Below are 16,613 nucleotides of genomic sequence, written 5' to 3' on the forward strand. Positions count from 1 at the left end.
CCTGGATGTAGTATCTTTATTTATGAATGTATCAGTGGAGGAGGTCATTAACATTATTAAAGATCTCTTACCTACAGACATTACACAGTTATTCAATCACTGCCTTAAATCAAATTTCTTCAAAATAAACAACACAGTTTACCAACAATTGGAAGACCTAGCAATGTATAGCCCACTATCACCACCTTGTGCAGACCTATTCATGGAAAAGTTGGAAAATGAAATTTTTACCAAAATTACACCTAAACCATCAATATCGTGGAGATATGTCGATGATATTTTCATCATTTGGAATGAAAACATGGAAAACCTACAGGTGTTTTTAGAGAGAATAAACTCTCTTCACGACAAGATTAAATTTACTCTAGAAGTTGAAAAAACAGACAACTCCCCTTCCTAGACATAGGTGAAAAGGCAGGAGAATAATTTTAAACTTTCCATATACAGAAAACCTACAGATACTGGATGTTATTTACATTATTCTTCCAACCATCATAGATCACAAAAACATAGTATCATTCACATGTTACGGAATAGAGCCAAAAAGTTTATTTCAGACGAAGAAGAGGTATACAGACAGAATTTTCTCAAATTGCTATAACACTATCGCAGAATGGTTTTCCTACAAACATCAACAACAAAGAACAGTCACCCAGTACACTTCGACAGTAGTCATCCCTTATGTAGATTCAGTCTCTTCAAGATCAGCGAGAATGTTAAAATCTCACAACATCAGAGTGGTATTTAAGCCTACCACTACCATCAGACAAGTATTAAGATCTCCTAAAGACAGTGTACCATTTTTCAAATATCCAGGTGTTTATAGAATTCCATGTATGTGCAGCCTTTCATATATTGGGCAAACTTCAAGAAGCCTGGAAATCAGACAGAAGGAGCATGTTGGGGATGTCAATCACAACAGGACAGTCTCCTCTGGCTTAGCACATCACTTTGCAACTTCCAACCATGCAATTGACTGGGAAAATAGCTTTATGCCATATTTAGATGATGATTACGGTTACAGAATTTTCAAGAAAGCGGCAGTGGTATTAAGAATGGGTAACAACCTCAACAGAAATCAGGGTGCCATACTGAAAGATATATGGAAAAACTTAATCAACTCACTCAGTTTAACGAAAATACAATACGTGAAAAATCATGTAACACATGTGCATATGACACGTATCCATATGATACTGACTGAAGATTCTCAACATGTGCACGCATTGTTTCAAACTTAACTGCCTAACAGTTAGCAACATTTCTGTATTCTCTCATATTTTTGTGTGTACTGTTCAGCCTAATATGTGTATTAATAAAGTACCTATGGTCTCATAACCACAAAAAGTCTTGTTTTAAGTATTTTATGACCAAATATGTTTAATTTAAAGGGAAGAGATAATGAAAACATCAAAAAAAGAATGAGAAGTAATTTGGATACTTCCTATTTAACAAAATGTTCTTCTGGGAAAAACATCTGTTAAATAGAAAGTGTGTGTGAAATAAATATGTGAAAATTAACTAATTATCATGCTTTATTCACAAATATAAATAAATTTTCTTCTTTTTATATTTTTCTCCCACCCACAAAAGGTTATCAGTAAACCTATAGTACAATTGTATCATGGGTGGGCTAAGGATTTTTTTCACCTCCATTTTCTTATCAACTTAATATACTTTTTTTGTATTTTTCATTTATTTTTTACATAGCCTGCTCTAGAGAGACCAAACATGTAACTTTCTCAAGCCACTTCAGGCCTCCAATAAATGGCCTCACACTAGGTGATGATATTCATCTCCCACCTTGTATCTCTGTCTTTTGACAGAGATACAAAAAACTTAGTAAGAGAAATTAAGGTATCTAAAATATAAGTTTCCTTCTCCCTCTAAAAGGCCTTAACCTCCCTACCGGCCGAGGTGGAGGGGAAACAGTGAGACCAAATTGCACTTTTTATGTTATTCAATGGGTGTTACAGAATCGTATCCAGATTTAACTGGATGTCTATTGATGTCATGGCCGGTTTGTGTGTGTGTGTGGGAGGGGGTGTAATGAAGCTAATCATGCATATTTTAATATTTACAATGACAACTGTACCAAGAATTCTAGATTCACATACATTAGTGATGGCTGTTAACAGGGATAATAATTTATGCCTTTGGTGTTCTGAATAATTTTTGAACTGTAGTGGCGTTCACAGTACTTCTTTGGATACTGATAACATTTGATAATGATGCCCTCTGGTTCGAAAGGCCTGGGTTAGAATCTCATCCAAGTTGCAAAGAAATTTTATGATGCCAGCTAGCTCACATTCAATTGAATGTAAGCTAGCTGGCCTCATAATTATTATTATTATCTGACACCTCCAGGTCCAAAGACTCATCGAGGAAGGGCACCTGCTCTGCAACTCTGTCTCCACCACTCAATCCACCAACTGACTGCAACTACACCAATGCCATTTAGTGCCGACCACCACTAGTATTTCCACAGACAATTACAGACATCCTAGCCAACGCAGGATTCGAACCCGCAGTCTTTTGGCTGGAGAGTGGACACACTAACCACTCGGCCAACCAGGCCGGTAAGGTGGTGAAAGGACTTCTTCCTCTTCCAAAAACTTGGATTTTTCACCCCACAAAACAGACAAACCAGCCAGAAGAATGCAAAATGCAGACAAGAGACTATAGGAATAAGGATTAAACACTGCAATCAGATTTAGTTTCAAATACCTATAAGTATGGTGAGAGTTTTTGCATAAGCATAAAAGAAGTTCTATTGCAGCTGTGATTGTGGTATTAAGGTATGTTACTTAACAAGATAAAGAAAATTAGTGTGATAATTATCACACTATATGCGATTAATATCTCATGGAGCAACTATGATCATCAGCATGAATTGGTAACCTCATGTATGCATCATGTGGTGTGTGAAGTTACTTGAACTGATGTTACAGATGAAATTTTAAAAAAAAGCATTTTATTCTTCAGGAAGTGTGTTTTGTTATTCCCCAATATTATTAATAAAATTATATTAATAATTTTATCCCAAAATTTTAAATATTAAGTTTTCATCAAAATCAGTTCAAGAATAGATGAACTAATTTTTGCAAGACTTAATTTGCAAGTAGAACCTGAAAGCTTTGTCACATCTGCATGAAACCACTTGATTTGGGTGAAACTTAATATTTAAAACTTAGCAAAAAAAAAATAATAATAATGTATCTAAATGATGAGCATTTAGATACGTTATTATCTAAATCCTCCCCTCCTCTGAACAGCATTAATGTGATCAAGCAGATTTTAATATTCACAATGACAACTGTACAAAGAAATCTATATTCACAAAGAAATGAAGCTAACAGGTATTGTTCATATGCAAATTATCTAGAAATACTTTAGTTTGATACTGGATTTACAAGTATTATATTACTGGAGGAAATGGACATCACTTTGTGATGACTACCATAATTTCCGCTTATAGGGCCCATTTAAGGTATGCATATATTCTCTGATATTGTCAGTACACATATTGTAAGGTTTCTTCTATGAAGCCTAATAATAACTCTAAAAAAACAATCTAGAAACCAAATGGCAAAAATCTATTTCAAGTTCACTGAAGGTTATTGTAAGGTCACTCATATGAAAAGTAAATACCTATTTTGGTAACAATTTAGGCAGTCATACCTACATGCAGACAAATGGTGCATATTATACACAGAAGGAATTGTTATCAGAATCATTTATATTAGGTATGAACGTTGTGAAATTTAGTCATACTACATATGTGCCAGCCCTAGTTGGCTTAACGAAAATGCTGTCATCAGCTAGTCTTAAACCACCACCCTGCTAAATGAAAGCCTGAAGTGACTTGAAATGTTCCATGTTTAGTTTCCAAAGAATGTACTGCAGATTATCCAATCTACAGTTCATATTAATGTGCTATACATTTTTAACCTTTTGTGAGGTTAAAATCACCATCATCTCATCCCATCCAGCAGTAGGCCTAGTGGCCTGTTATAGTCTCAACAAGCCATCCCTTGGCTGGTCTACCTGACAGTCTCCTTCCTCCAGGGCCATACTGAAAAACCTGTTGAAGTAACTGGTCCTCTCCATTCTGTTTACATGATTATTATTTTTATCATTATTACATTACACCTCCAAAGCCTCATCAAGGGAGGGCACCTGCTCTACAACTTTCTGTCTCCACCAACTACAGTTAACACGTTCGCTGCCAACTATGAGTAGTTGGTATATGAGCCTCACAAGCCAACTACGAATATACTGGTATATGTTGATTACTGACCTCCTATGCCAAGCACGAGCTAACTCGTAGTATAAGCACGTTAATTTTGACCCTTGGCTTGTGAATAAAGCGGAGAGCACGTCTGGGGGCTTGGTAGAATGAAAATAATTTCAGCAAAAGTATAGTATATTGTAAGAGGTATTGTTGTGTAAACTGTGTATTTATTAAAGATATAAAACATTTTTTTGAATTTTTTTCAACATATACATATAATTATATATGATATAGCATCATCTGAGTCATCGCTAGAGCCATCTGTAGGATTATAATCATCTTCGGAATCGCAACCAAATAATGCATTCCCTTCATCATCGCTCATATTTGTGTAAGCTTCTAATTCTTCATCAATAGGCTTTCTTTTATTGGCCATGACATAACTGAAGGTTTTTATTTTGATAATTTTAAATAATTGTAAGACTAGATGCAATAAACCTTACTGCACTGAATGCTGAACGTCACTGACTATGTCGTCAGCACATGTAAGACATAGGTGGGAGTGACACGGAATTACTCGTAGTTGGTGTACGAAACAAAATTCTGTCTGATAAGCCAACTAAGAGAACTCGTACTGACCTTGTAAAAGTGAAAGTGCTTGACATGCAGTAACAAACTATGCTCGAAGAGCATGGCTGCGAACGTGCAAGTTGCAGTTGTGCAACCACAACTGCAACTACCATCATTATCTACAACAATGGCATTTACTGCTCACCACCACCACTAGTATTTTCACAAACAATCACAAACATCCATGCCCACAGCAGGATGATGTAACCATTTTTCTCTATATTACTGAATATACTGTATTACAGGCATCACATTTAGTTTTTCATTGTCTTTGTTTGTCATCTTGTGTAGTCTAGTAATGTATCCTGCAGTTCTCATAAATTTCATTTAAACTGATGTAAGCTATTATTCATCAATCTTTTTTTTCCATCTTGTATGCTTTAATTCTGATGCCTCTGTACTTTTGCTATTAAAAACTTGATTAATTATTCTAAGTGCTCTACTGATTGCATTTTCAATACGCATCGTACTACAAACTGGTTCCTTTCCTTGAAATGCCACAATTTTGATTTTTGCAGCTAATATTTTCATATTAAATTTTTCAGCAATAAGATTTAAATGGGACACAGAATACTCTAATTTATCTCCATTTACTGGCCAACAATACTTGATCATCTGCCCACAAGTGTCAAGAATGTTAAATATCCCATTACATAGTAATGGGATATTTCCATTAACCATATAAAGATTGTAGATTACTTGGAGTTTCATAATCAATGCGTGTTTCTAAAAGTTGATTTCTTTTCACACAAAGGCTTTTGTACAGTCTACAGTCATGGAAAAAAAAGAAGGAAAAAAAAAATATATAGGTCTCTTTAGTTTAATAACACATAGTAATTTGTTGAAAGTTTATTTTTCACTTGGTCAGAGTATAATAAATTTAGTTTAATCCTTTATCCAAGTGTGAGCAAACAAAGTTTGCGCCTGAAAGTATCTTCAGGACTGGGGTAAGGTGGTACAACACCAGGCCACTCCTTGCAAAGGTGGAGCAAGCTACCAAAACTCCTATCTCAGTATCTCCCATAATGCAAAACATCTCCTTGCAGATATGTCTAATGTTATGCATTAAGGGAAGGGCCACTACCCAGACTAGTTTCGACCTTTATTGAGGTCTCTTCAGTGGGAGCCAGCCCAAGTGGAGATACCAGGCAGAAGCATTAGCAGGTCATCTCTACCTATAGGAGTTGCCAAATGGTGTGCCACCCTTTTTTTTAATAAATTGCTCTGGATTTAGAGAAAGATGTTGAAAGTTTAGTTTTCACTTGGTTAGAGTATAATAAATTTAGTTTAATCCTTTATCCAAGTGTGAGCAAACAAAGTTTGCTCACATTGGTAGCTTGCTCCACCTTTGCAAGGAGTGACCTGGTGTTGTACCACCTTACCCCAGTCCTGAAGATACTTTCAAGTGCAAACACTTGGATAAAGGATTAAAATAAATTTATTATAGTCTAACCAAGTGAAAAATAAACTTTCAACATCTTTCTCTAAATCCAGAGCAATTTATTAAAAAAAAGGGTGGCACACCATTTGGCAACTCCTATAGGTAGAGATGACCTGCTAATGCTTCTGCCTGGTATCTCCACTTGGGCTGGCTCCCACTGAAGAGACCTCAATAAAGGTTGAAACTAGTCTGGGTTGTGGCCCTTCTCTTAATGCATAATATTATACATATCTGCAAGGAGATGTGTTTTGCATTATGGGAGATACTGAGATAGGAGTGTTGGTAGCTTTCTCCACCTTTGCAAGGAGTTCCCTGGTGTTGTACCACCTTACCCCAGTCCTGAAGATACTTTCAGGCACAAACTTTGTTTGCTCACACTTGGATAAAGGATTGAACTAAATTTATTATACACATAGTAATTGTTTACATTATAGCAGAAGAAAATATTAGTCAATGTTTACAAGCATATGAAGGTTAGAAATTACTTTGGGGGGGGGGGGGGAACATAATGCATACTTGGTGTGTGTGAAAATCTGCAGCACTTCACATAGGGACATGTTAGTAAAGGTCATGATCACCATTTTGTTGAAAAATAAAGAAAACATATGCAGTGGGAGCAATCATTCCTCTCACCACCAGGTAAACAAGTCCATTGTCCAGCACAGGAAAATGTTAAGCTATGTTTAATGAATATCACAGTATGCAAATAATAGTGACTAGAATCTGCTAACACCAATTAACAATGTAAGACATGCTATCAATCAAGGACACTCTCCCTAATAGTCCCACTTCTTATATAATTTTCACAATTTTGGACATCTAAAAAAAATAATTAAAAAAAAAAAGCTAAGAAAGGAAAGCAGATGAAATGATCAAACTCTCCCTTATACAAGAGTTTTGACCATAGAGGCTTAAAGAGGAGCATGGCAAATTTGTATTGATAAAAGTGTTAAGCTTTATTTCTGAATTGTTCTTTTAATTATAATTTTCTTTTAATTATAATAAAAGTTTAGCCACACAAAACGTTCAGTTTCCATTAATAAATCTACATTTTAAAATTACCGAATTTATAATGATCTAATCCTTTTCTCCTAATGATCTTGTAATAAACTGGTATTGGCAGATATCTGATATGCATAACAGAACTTTCAATTTTCTTGCTATTTACGCTAATAATTATGTATGCAGTTCAAGTTTCTGAAAAACATAACATGCCACTAATATCATGACTTTTTTTTTTTTTTTTTAGTTATTCATGTTTTGAAACTTTGGGATAATCGAAAGGTGATGTTTTAGTAAAAACAAAAGTAAAGGCTACCCTGAAAAATAAGTTTATCTAGTACATTCCAGGTATGTGCGGTTGTCTTACATGGACTATCAAAAACCTTTTAGCAAAAGATGCAAGTATACATGAGAAAATTTAATACATTCAACGCACAGAATCTATTTAATCAGAAAATGTATATATGATAGTGATCAAAACGAAATTTCGAACATTTTTAACTACTACCTCACCTAAAAGAATAAGAAAAGAATATGTGCAAAACTGAAACCGAATATTATCAAAGGAAGAGCGAAACGAAGGTAAAGAGTGATTATGGGAGGCAATTTCTATATTCATATCATACATTAAAAAACACCTATGCATGTGTACAGGTGAATAGTTATCCATTAACACACAATCATGAGCAATATAAACAAGCTTACATACTTAAGACCAAGTCCTCTCAAATGTTGACCAATCAAACGAATTATGTCCTGATCTGTCTGTGATTTTATCTTTGTGGGTATCTCCTCCTGTGTTTCTGAATTAAAGTCACCATTCTCCGTGGAAGAACAAACACCGTTCTGCAGGTCATTGCTGGCATTGGCTGCATCACCGTTGTGTTGCGAACAGCCATTAGTTGCTTGCATGTTAGCTGCAGAAAGGCGCTGTTTTTTCCGCGGTGGAGGAGATGCACCACCGTCGTCTGACTCCACACTCGAGGCCAGGCTTGCGAGGAGTATTCTTTTTCTTGTACAACTTCAGTGCTTTGTCAAATTAAGCATACTTATCACATAATAAGTAAGGTTATTTTAAACAGAGAAACACTATAAATCACAACTCCAACCACCACTTCCACGAACACCGATGTCACACTTACGTATAAAAACAACAACAGCTAACTGCTGGAATCAACAGTGACGTTTTCGCGAGAGCTGCTGGGAAATATTCCACCGATGGCAGAAATCAGAACAACTGGTGTCAGAAATTCATAGGAATCTCGTTGCGAAAGATAAGAATTAAAAGGACTGCTGTTTCAATTAGTTTCTTCCATATATATTCATATCAAATCCAGGGATGAAGTAATAGAGGACCCCCTAAAGGAAATAAAACAAAAAAAAAGTCAATTTTAATTACATAACAAGAAAGAAACCAGTCATATTTTTAATTATAATACTAATTAAAACTAAAGGTAATTGGTTTAAAAAATAAAGTCAATTATACTAATAAATAATTTTTCTATTTCCCTGTCTGTTTTTTTTTTTTAGTTTCCTCTCAATAGTAAACTTACTAGGAGTAATTTATTTCCTACATTTCCCATTTTTTATTTGATTAAATAAAATTTAATCAAATAAAAATTACATATTGCATCTAAAAAATTTGATTATATTAATCAAATTTTTTAGATGCTATATGTAATACAACCCATCGTATTACATATAGCATCTAAAAAATTGATTGACATTTATATTTATTTTTTGTGTCCATATTCATATTTACATTTATATAATTCTGACAGAAGTTTATATCACATTATAAGGAAATAGAAATTTGATCCTATTAGCAAAATTAAATAATTTTGGGTAATATTTTTGAATAACACTGTGAAGTGATGTGTTTGATTAGGGATATTCGGATGGAATTGGAATTCAGCAGCTGACAGTCATAGAGTATGATCAACAGTCTGTTGAAGGTGTGGACAACACATGAATTAATTTTTCTTAAATTATTTTACTACCGTCAGTGTATTCGTTATGTTCGTCAGTTTCAGAGCTTTCCTTCTCCTTAGTACGTCTTTTCTTAGCTGGGGAAGACCGCGTACTGCAGTGAAGCGGTAGTTCTCAGCGATTTGGATCCATGTCGGCATATCCATTTTATCTTCGGAAGTGACTTCATATATAAGACAGAATTCTTGCATAAAAAATTTAGTTTAATCCTTGGAGATTGAACTGCCCACTCAGTCTCCAAAAGCTAGATAGAGTATAAAGGCCTCGCCTACTCTCTATAAGGGAATAAAAGGCGTTAGATAATTTTATTTTATTTTATTTATCCAAGTGTAAACAAACAGTTTGTTTACACTTGGATAAGGAATAAACTAAATTTAGTATAGTCTAACCAAAAGAAGACTACAATAAAAATCTAAAGTTGAAAAAAACTTCCAACACCTTTCTCTAATCCAGAATTCCTGCATTTTCTGGCAGATCAGTGTTAGACAGGGAATAACACAAAATGTCTTGAAAGATATTGTCCTATATCCTTTAATTATAAGTATAGCTATAAGGCGTTGAACTGTTTATTATTATTATTATTATTATTATTATTATTATTATTTAGATTTTAGTGCACCTTTCCAAGCGGGTGCAGCATATGATATGAATGGTAGAGCAGCTCCCGTATATATCAGCGTTAGTTGGACTAATCCACAGTTATCCTTGCCAACTTAGCTAGAAGGTTTACTATGCATACGTTTTTGCAGGCAACATATGAAATGTTTTTGCTGGAGTTAAATTTGTTGTCTATTATTACTACTAGGCATTTTAACTCGCTGGCCACCTCAAGAATTTCCTCACTTAGAAAGACCTTCTAGGTTGCTATAATTGCTTGCGTGAAGTGTGAAACTCGTTGGACTTGGTGCTGTTGAATGTAACTTTTATCTCACATGCTCTTTCTGAGATTTTAAAGAATTCTTTGTTGCTGTTTCTTCTAATTGAATGCCGTCACGTCCGCGAATCTCGATCATCACATCATTGGCAAAGGCTATAACTTTTGTTTCGGTTGTGTAAGAAAGTCTTAATAACGAATTATATTGGATATTCCAGGATCCTGGACCAAAGCAAGAAACGGGCAGCCTCGTTTGCAGGGCCGTCAGATGATTAGATCGCGCCCTGAGACAAACAATTAAATATCACCCCTAATGGATTATAAGACAAAAATATAAGAAAATCTCCAATTGCTATTTTGTTTTTATTACAAGAGAAACATTAATGCAAAACGATTACATAATAATAATAATTAAATGTTTGCTCTACGGGGATATCGCACAATGAAACGGTTTATAAGCTCTTCTACATTTAAATTATAAGCTATGTCCGTCTCTATCGATATAGTTGCTAGACCAACCAATCTTTCTTGGGTCATTGCTGTTCGCAAATAATTTTTAATCAGTTTAAGCTTGGAAGAACTTCTTTCCGCACTCGCTACGCTAACAATTCCTGTTAGCGTAGCGACGGCGCCTTCCGCAATATGACTGAACGAGTGCCCTTATTAAGCCGCGCCGTGAGGCAGGCTGTCTTTATGCTACACCCTGTCGACGGTACTGCTCGTTTGAATTCTTTCGTTACGGTTGTGGTTTTCAATATCATGGTTGCTCTTCTGTAAGTAAAATAATTTTTGTAAGGTGGAGTAGGTTTTTTGGACATTTGAAATTTCTTAACTGAGTAATTATGGCTGGCTGCAATGTAACATTGAAGGCTGCAATGTAACAATGTAACATTGCACATCGGATCAGTAGAACGTCATTTTTGCTAAAGACTGTCTTTTGTGAACTTTTAGACTTCCATGATAGCGTTAAGCTTGACTGGGGTCTAAATTCATATTAATTCTAGCTCAATAATCTATTGATATAGACAAAGTGCATTATTCGGTTTAACAGAAGTTCTCTTAGTACGTTTCAATTGACATGTATGAGACTAATTGTCCTGTGTTTGCAACGTTCGTCCGATGTTTCTTTTGCAGGTTTTATTGGTATGGTAGAGCCTCTGCTACTAATGGCTTGCAAAAAGTTAAGCAAGTTTGCGCACGGTTAGTAGTTGGAAGGGACACAATCATTCGATGCTGTTGGCACACGCTCCCTCAACGAGTCTTTGGACTCCCTGGAGGTGTCACATAATAATTTTAAAAAAAAATCAGCTAACGCCTATTTGTTCCCGTATAGGGAGTAGGCAGGGCAGTTTACCCTATCCAACTTTTGGAAACTGATTGGGCAGTTCAATCTCCACTGATAGCCAATCAGAGACAGCTGGCCCAAGGCTATCACTGATTCATCGGTACGCAGTGAAGAAGGCAGCAAGATGTCGTCATCTCGTGGTCCCTAACCCTAAAATTTCCTCTAGTGCGGTCAAGCGCTGTAGAGTGCAAACGCCGCTTCTACTGAGCTACATAGGCTCTTTACATAATAATAATAATAATAATAATAATAATTTAGAACATTTCCATAATAAAGGAAGTCGTCATTTTTGAGGCATTCGTCATAGACTGTTCTCATGAATTTGGAGGATTTAAGAAACATCCTTAATAAGATGCCACTAGTTGTCCCGTCCTCACCAGGGATTTTCTTGAATCTATTGATCTTTACACTGATTCGAGTTCATTACACGTGATTTCTCGCCGTTAGGACTATCCATGTCTTTTGCCATTCTTTGTCTGCATGTTTAGGGAATTTCTTCATTCATTCATACGCTGTCATCCGGAATAAATTTGCCATAATACCTGCAATTTTTCTTAAGTTTTAGTATAGGAGCATCTGTTTCTGTTTTGTTTTAATAGTCGAAAATATAGATGTTGTTTTATTCTTGCTAGCTGCTAATTTATATATACAGTCGAAACAGCACAGAATTTTTTCCATTATGTTTTTTTTCGTTTGTAATTATGAATTGATAGCTGTATTTGACATTATAATAATCCTGTAGTCTACGTTGCCTTAAATTTGATGGTTGTAGGCTCTCTAATATATATCATCTTCTCGATGCATTAACACGTTTTCTTAACCCTGCAATGCTCCCCGGGATGACACGTTACCCTAGGTGACTCCATTTTCTTCTACACATTAGTCGCGGATGTGCACAGCGCCAGTGCAGTAACGAGGGTATGAAGCGCCTGTGGCAAGTGCCTAACTTGCACCCAGTGCGGATTACCCATTAAGGCAATGAGGCACGTGCCTAGGGTCTCAGGCTTTGGGGGCCCCATGCCAAGACATTTTCCTATAGTGTTTTAAAATAGTTTTAAGTAAATATCATAAAAATCTTGATTATTTTAAGCGAAAATTTTTTCAAAACAATTATTACATTTTAATACGTATTTTGAACAGCGCGCCCTATCTACGCTTTAAATAATGCCGCAATACTAATATCGGCGCTAGTTGACAAGCTTCGTATTTTGTATTTTGAACAGCGCCACTATCTACGCTTTAATTAAACCACATGTCCAATGTCGGCGCACGACGCTGTTGACAGCTTCGAGGTCACGAAAACTGACTGCAATTCCCGAGATAGGAAGTTTCGCCTGGTTGCTCCTTAACTTCATTTGTTATTGAATCGTGTAAGAGTGAGGTGTTTGTTTCAAAAATAACTTTTTAGTGTGACTTTTCGTGTTTTCATTATTTGAGTGTAGTGTAAGTAAAAAAAAAACTTTGTAAAATTGTAAAAAAAAACTGATAAAAAAATAAATAAAAAGTTTTATTATTTATAACCCTTTAACAGGCAAAAAATCCAGAAGTTAAAAAAATTCAAAAGTACAAAATTTCATTTATTTGCCACCTAACTTTTATTTTATTTAATTTTTTTTATTATTATTTTTTGGGGGCCCGCAAATATAATTTGCCTAAGGGCCCCAACTATCCTTAATCCGCCACTGCTTGCGCCCCCTAACCCAAAAATTTTGAAAATTTAAATGTAATAAGTTAAATTTTACTAAATGTAATATGTTAAATATTTACTCGATTAACCCCATCAAAATGAGTTGCAGTGTGTTGCAGAATTTGTGTGTCTAAAGCGACATATTGCCGAAATTTAAAAATGCAATATAAAATAGAGGACTTTTATATCTATTTATTTATTTTTTTTTTTTTACATTTTGCATTTTATGTTTTGTGCCCCCAAACCTAGTTGACCCCGTGGCGGGCGCCTCTTTCGCCACGCCCTCGTTACAGCACTACACAGAGCTTCCTCACCCAGTTATGCTCTAACCAACAATCGTTCTCCACATCAGTCAGTGAGTGAGTGTAGTTCATGAAGTATGTGTCGTTCTGTAAGACTGTTGGGGTGATAGCATACCCCAGTGAGCATTAGTGTGTGTTAAATTTATGTTAGGCACCACAGCTATTTCTATCATGCACAGTGACAAGAAAGTTGATGAGGTCTCTAAGCAACCAGAAGTTATAACAACACAAAAGGTGGTGTTGACAGTTTCGACCAGATGGCTAACAACAATACAAAAAGCCGAAAAATCAGAAGATTGCCTCTGCGCTACTTTTATGGGATGCTGGCTCATGCAGGAATCAATTAGCAGATAATTCTCCAGTCAGCAACTAAGAAAAAGATGATTAGACGCCAATAACTGAAGAATTTCGGCTTGAATCTTGCGACACCACACATTAAAAGGAGATTGGCTCAGCCACTGTCTAGAGAACTTACAAACATCATAAAGAAAGTTCTGAACATCCAAAGTGATGAAGACACCAATGCTGTTCCTGCTGATGCTGAGCGACCTCCAGTGAAGAAGCAAGCTAGATGTCAGATCTGTCCACCAGCTAAGGATCGGAAAACTAAAGTCCGTTGTTCAGTATCTGACATGTGTGTGTGTGTGTGTGTGTGTGTGTGTGTGTGTGTGTGTGTGTGTGTGTGTGTGTGTGTGTGTGTGTGTGGATCACAGGAAAAACATTTGTGAGGCATGTGCTAGAAAAAATTAACGTTCTACATGGTTTATAAACTGATTTTGATGCATTTTAAACTTTAATTAGATTTACCAACTTCAAATCATTCACATAGTAGAAAAATGTTTTATTTTTGCGTAATATATTACTAAATTCAATTTTTGACACTCATTACTTGTTTTGTGTAAATAACTTCGTCATTTGTATTGTAAGGTATTTTTTTCTTCATGTACATTTTAACTGAAACTTAACAACACATCTGCACAAGAAAAATTAGGATATATTCTTTTTTTTTAATGTTTTCGTTAGAAAGTATGATACCTGGTAAATATCAGTAAACATTTAAAATTACATAATATTGTATTTTATTTATTTATTTTTCCTTCCTTTTTCTCCTTTCAAAATATTGTAGTAGGTAAAATCGGTTAATAGCTTGGGCTATCTAAACACTATAACAATTTCAATTCTCTATAGTGGAGGGAGGGGAGAAGAAATGTGGGGTGACCGCATTCTCCAGATGAGCAGTGATGATATCTAAAAAAGGGTGAGCAGTCAAGGGTTAAGATTGTTAACTCTTCACCACAAGGGTAACGATTTTCTACCATCGATCTTTTTAGGTGTTCTGAGTATTCGGTCGCAGAAATTTTTCACACATGAAAGTTCGGTAACAACGAAGTCTATATCGGCTTGTACTGATTCCCAGATGGCTAAGTGCTTGTCTAGGTTAAGCTGTTGTTCACTTATGCTAGTGAAGCATTGCTTTGAGAATGGGCTTGCACATTCTCCTTTCGAAGCTTTTTTGCTAATGGATCTACTAGATTTTCTTAGTACTATACTAAAATCTATTGCAGCAATTTGACTCATGGATTCTGTTTAAATTTTTGCTGGCGATGATGAAACTTAATATCATGTAATGATCAGAACAAGATAGTATTGTTTTCTATTGTCAGGTTAATGAACCTGCTTCTCCTGGTATTTTCAAACAGTAGGGTATTAATATCGTTTAGTATGCGTAGTAAATTGGGGCTAAAAACTCTTCCAGATTTTTGCCTATATCATTTGTGCTTTCGTTAAACCAAAAAATAAAATGAGCGTGGTTATATTGCGAGGACTACGCCATGATTCCTAGTGAAAAACAGCGATCTTGTCCAAATTTCTAAGTCGTATTTTATTACACGTTGATAGGCTAGGCGCGCACACTCACACAAAAAAGGTTTTCATTCGAGGTGCGTACTTTCAATAAGTACCAAGCTCTAGTTACTGTGCTAAGAAATTAAGGTTTCCTCGACTTCAGGGTTAACCACACGTAGTGTAGCTTTTTCTTTCTGATGCTTTGGAGAATATTTTATAATCAGTGAGAACAGAGTATAGAGTGACAAGAGATGCTATTGGACTTTTAAGAATAGTAAGTGAAAGAAGTCCGGAAGTGAATAAAGAAGCTAATATCTGCTATATAGATTTTGAAAAAGCTTTTGACTTTGTAAAATGGGATAAGATGGTGGAAGTAATGGAAAAGATTGGTATAGATTGGAAAGACAAAAGGCTAATTATTTCACTATATATGGGACAATCAGTCATGGCAAGAGACATATATGGTACAACAGAACCAGGTATCATTGGACGAGGAGTAAGACAAGGCTGTTCTCTGTCACCAATTTTGTTTAACGTGTATTCCGAAGCAATGTTAAAAGAAGCACTTGAGCATTCGGAAGAAGGAATAAAGTTTGGAGGCAGACAGATATTTGCAATAAGATAAGCAGATGACAAGGCATTATTATCAAATACTGAAACAGGACTACAACATCTGTTGAACAGATTACTGGAATCCTATATCAATTATGGAATGAAATTTAATATAAAAAAAACCAAACGTAATGAAAATAGCAAGAAAAGAGGCAAATATGGATGTATGGGGAAAAATTGAATCAAGTAAAGACATTTAAATATCTAGGAAGTGTGATTAGCAGTAATCGAAGATGTAAAAGTGAAATAAAAGCAAGAATAGCGATGGGAAGAGATGCCTTTAATAGAAAATTGAATTTATTCAGAAGTAAAATGGATAGAAATCTAAAGAAAAGATTAATAAAATGTTATGTGTGGAGTGTTGCCCTCTACGCAGCTGAAACTTGGACATTGAAGAAAGAAGAAATTAAGATTTTGGAAAGCTTTGAAATGTGAATTTGGAGGAGGATAGAAAAAAATCAAATGGACAGATAAAATAACTAATGAAGAGGTCTTAAAAAGAGTAAAAGAAGAAAGAAGTCTGTTGAGGAGGATAAAAAGAAGCAAAGGAAACTGGATTGGACATATTCTGAGAGGGAACGGAATCATCAGAAAGAAATTTATTATTCTACTTCTAAACAAAGAATTGAGCTAACGTGTAGTTTTGGCGGGC

At 35.3% G+C, this 16,613-nt stretch overlaps 1 protein-coding gene across 1 annotated transcript in view; it reads right to left on the reverse strand.

Annotated features, from left to right (window-relative positions):
- Positions 1-8,470, reverse strand: part of LOC150104511 (WD repeat-containing protein 26) — a 400,251-nt gene extending 391,781 nt beyond the window's left edge. The window contains exon 1 of the mRNA XM_090395688.1: positions 8,017-8,470. Coding sequence (XP_090251814.1) covers positions 8,017-8,219 — 203 coding nt within the window. The 5' untranslated portion in view covers positions 8,220-8,470. The remainder of the gene's footprint in view (positions 1-8,016) is intronic.
- Between the last annotated feature and the right edge of the window lie 8,143 nt (positions 8,471-16,613).

This window comes from Typopeltis vanoorti, chromosome 7 (genome assembly GCF_054136105.1).
Source record: "Typopeltis vanoorti isolate ZY-2024b chromosome 7, IOZ_Tvanoo_1.0, whole genome shotgun sequence".
NCBI lineage: Eukaryota > Metazoa > Arthropoda > Arachnida > Uropygi > Thelyphonidae > Typopeltis > Typopeltis vanoorti.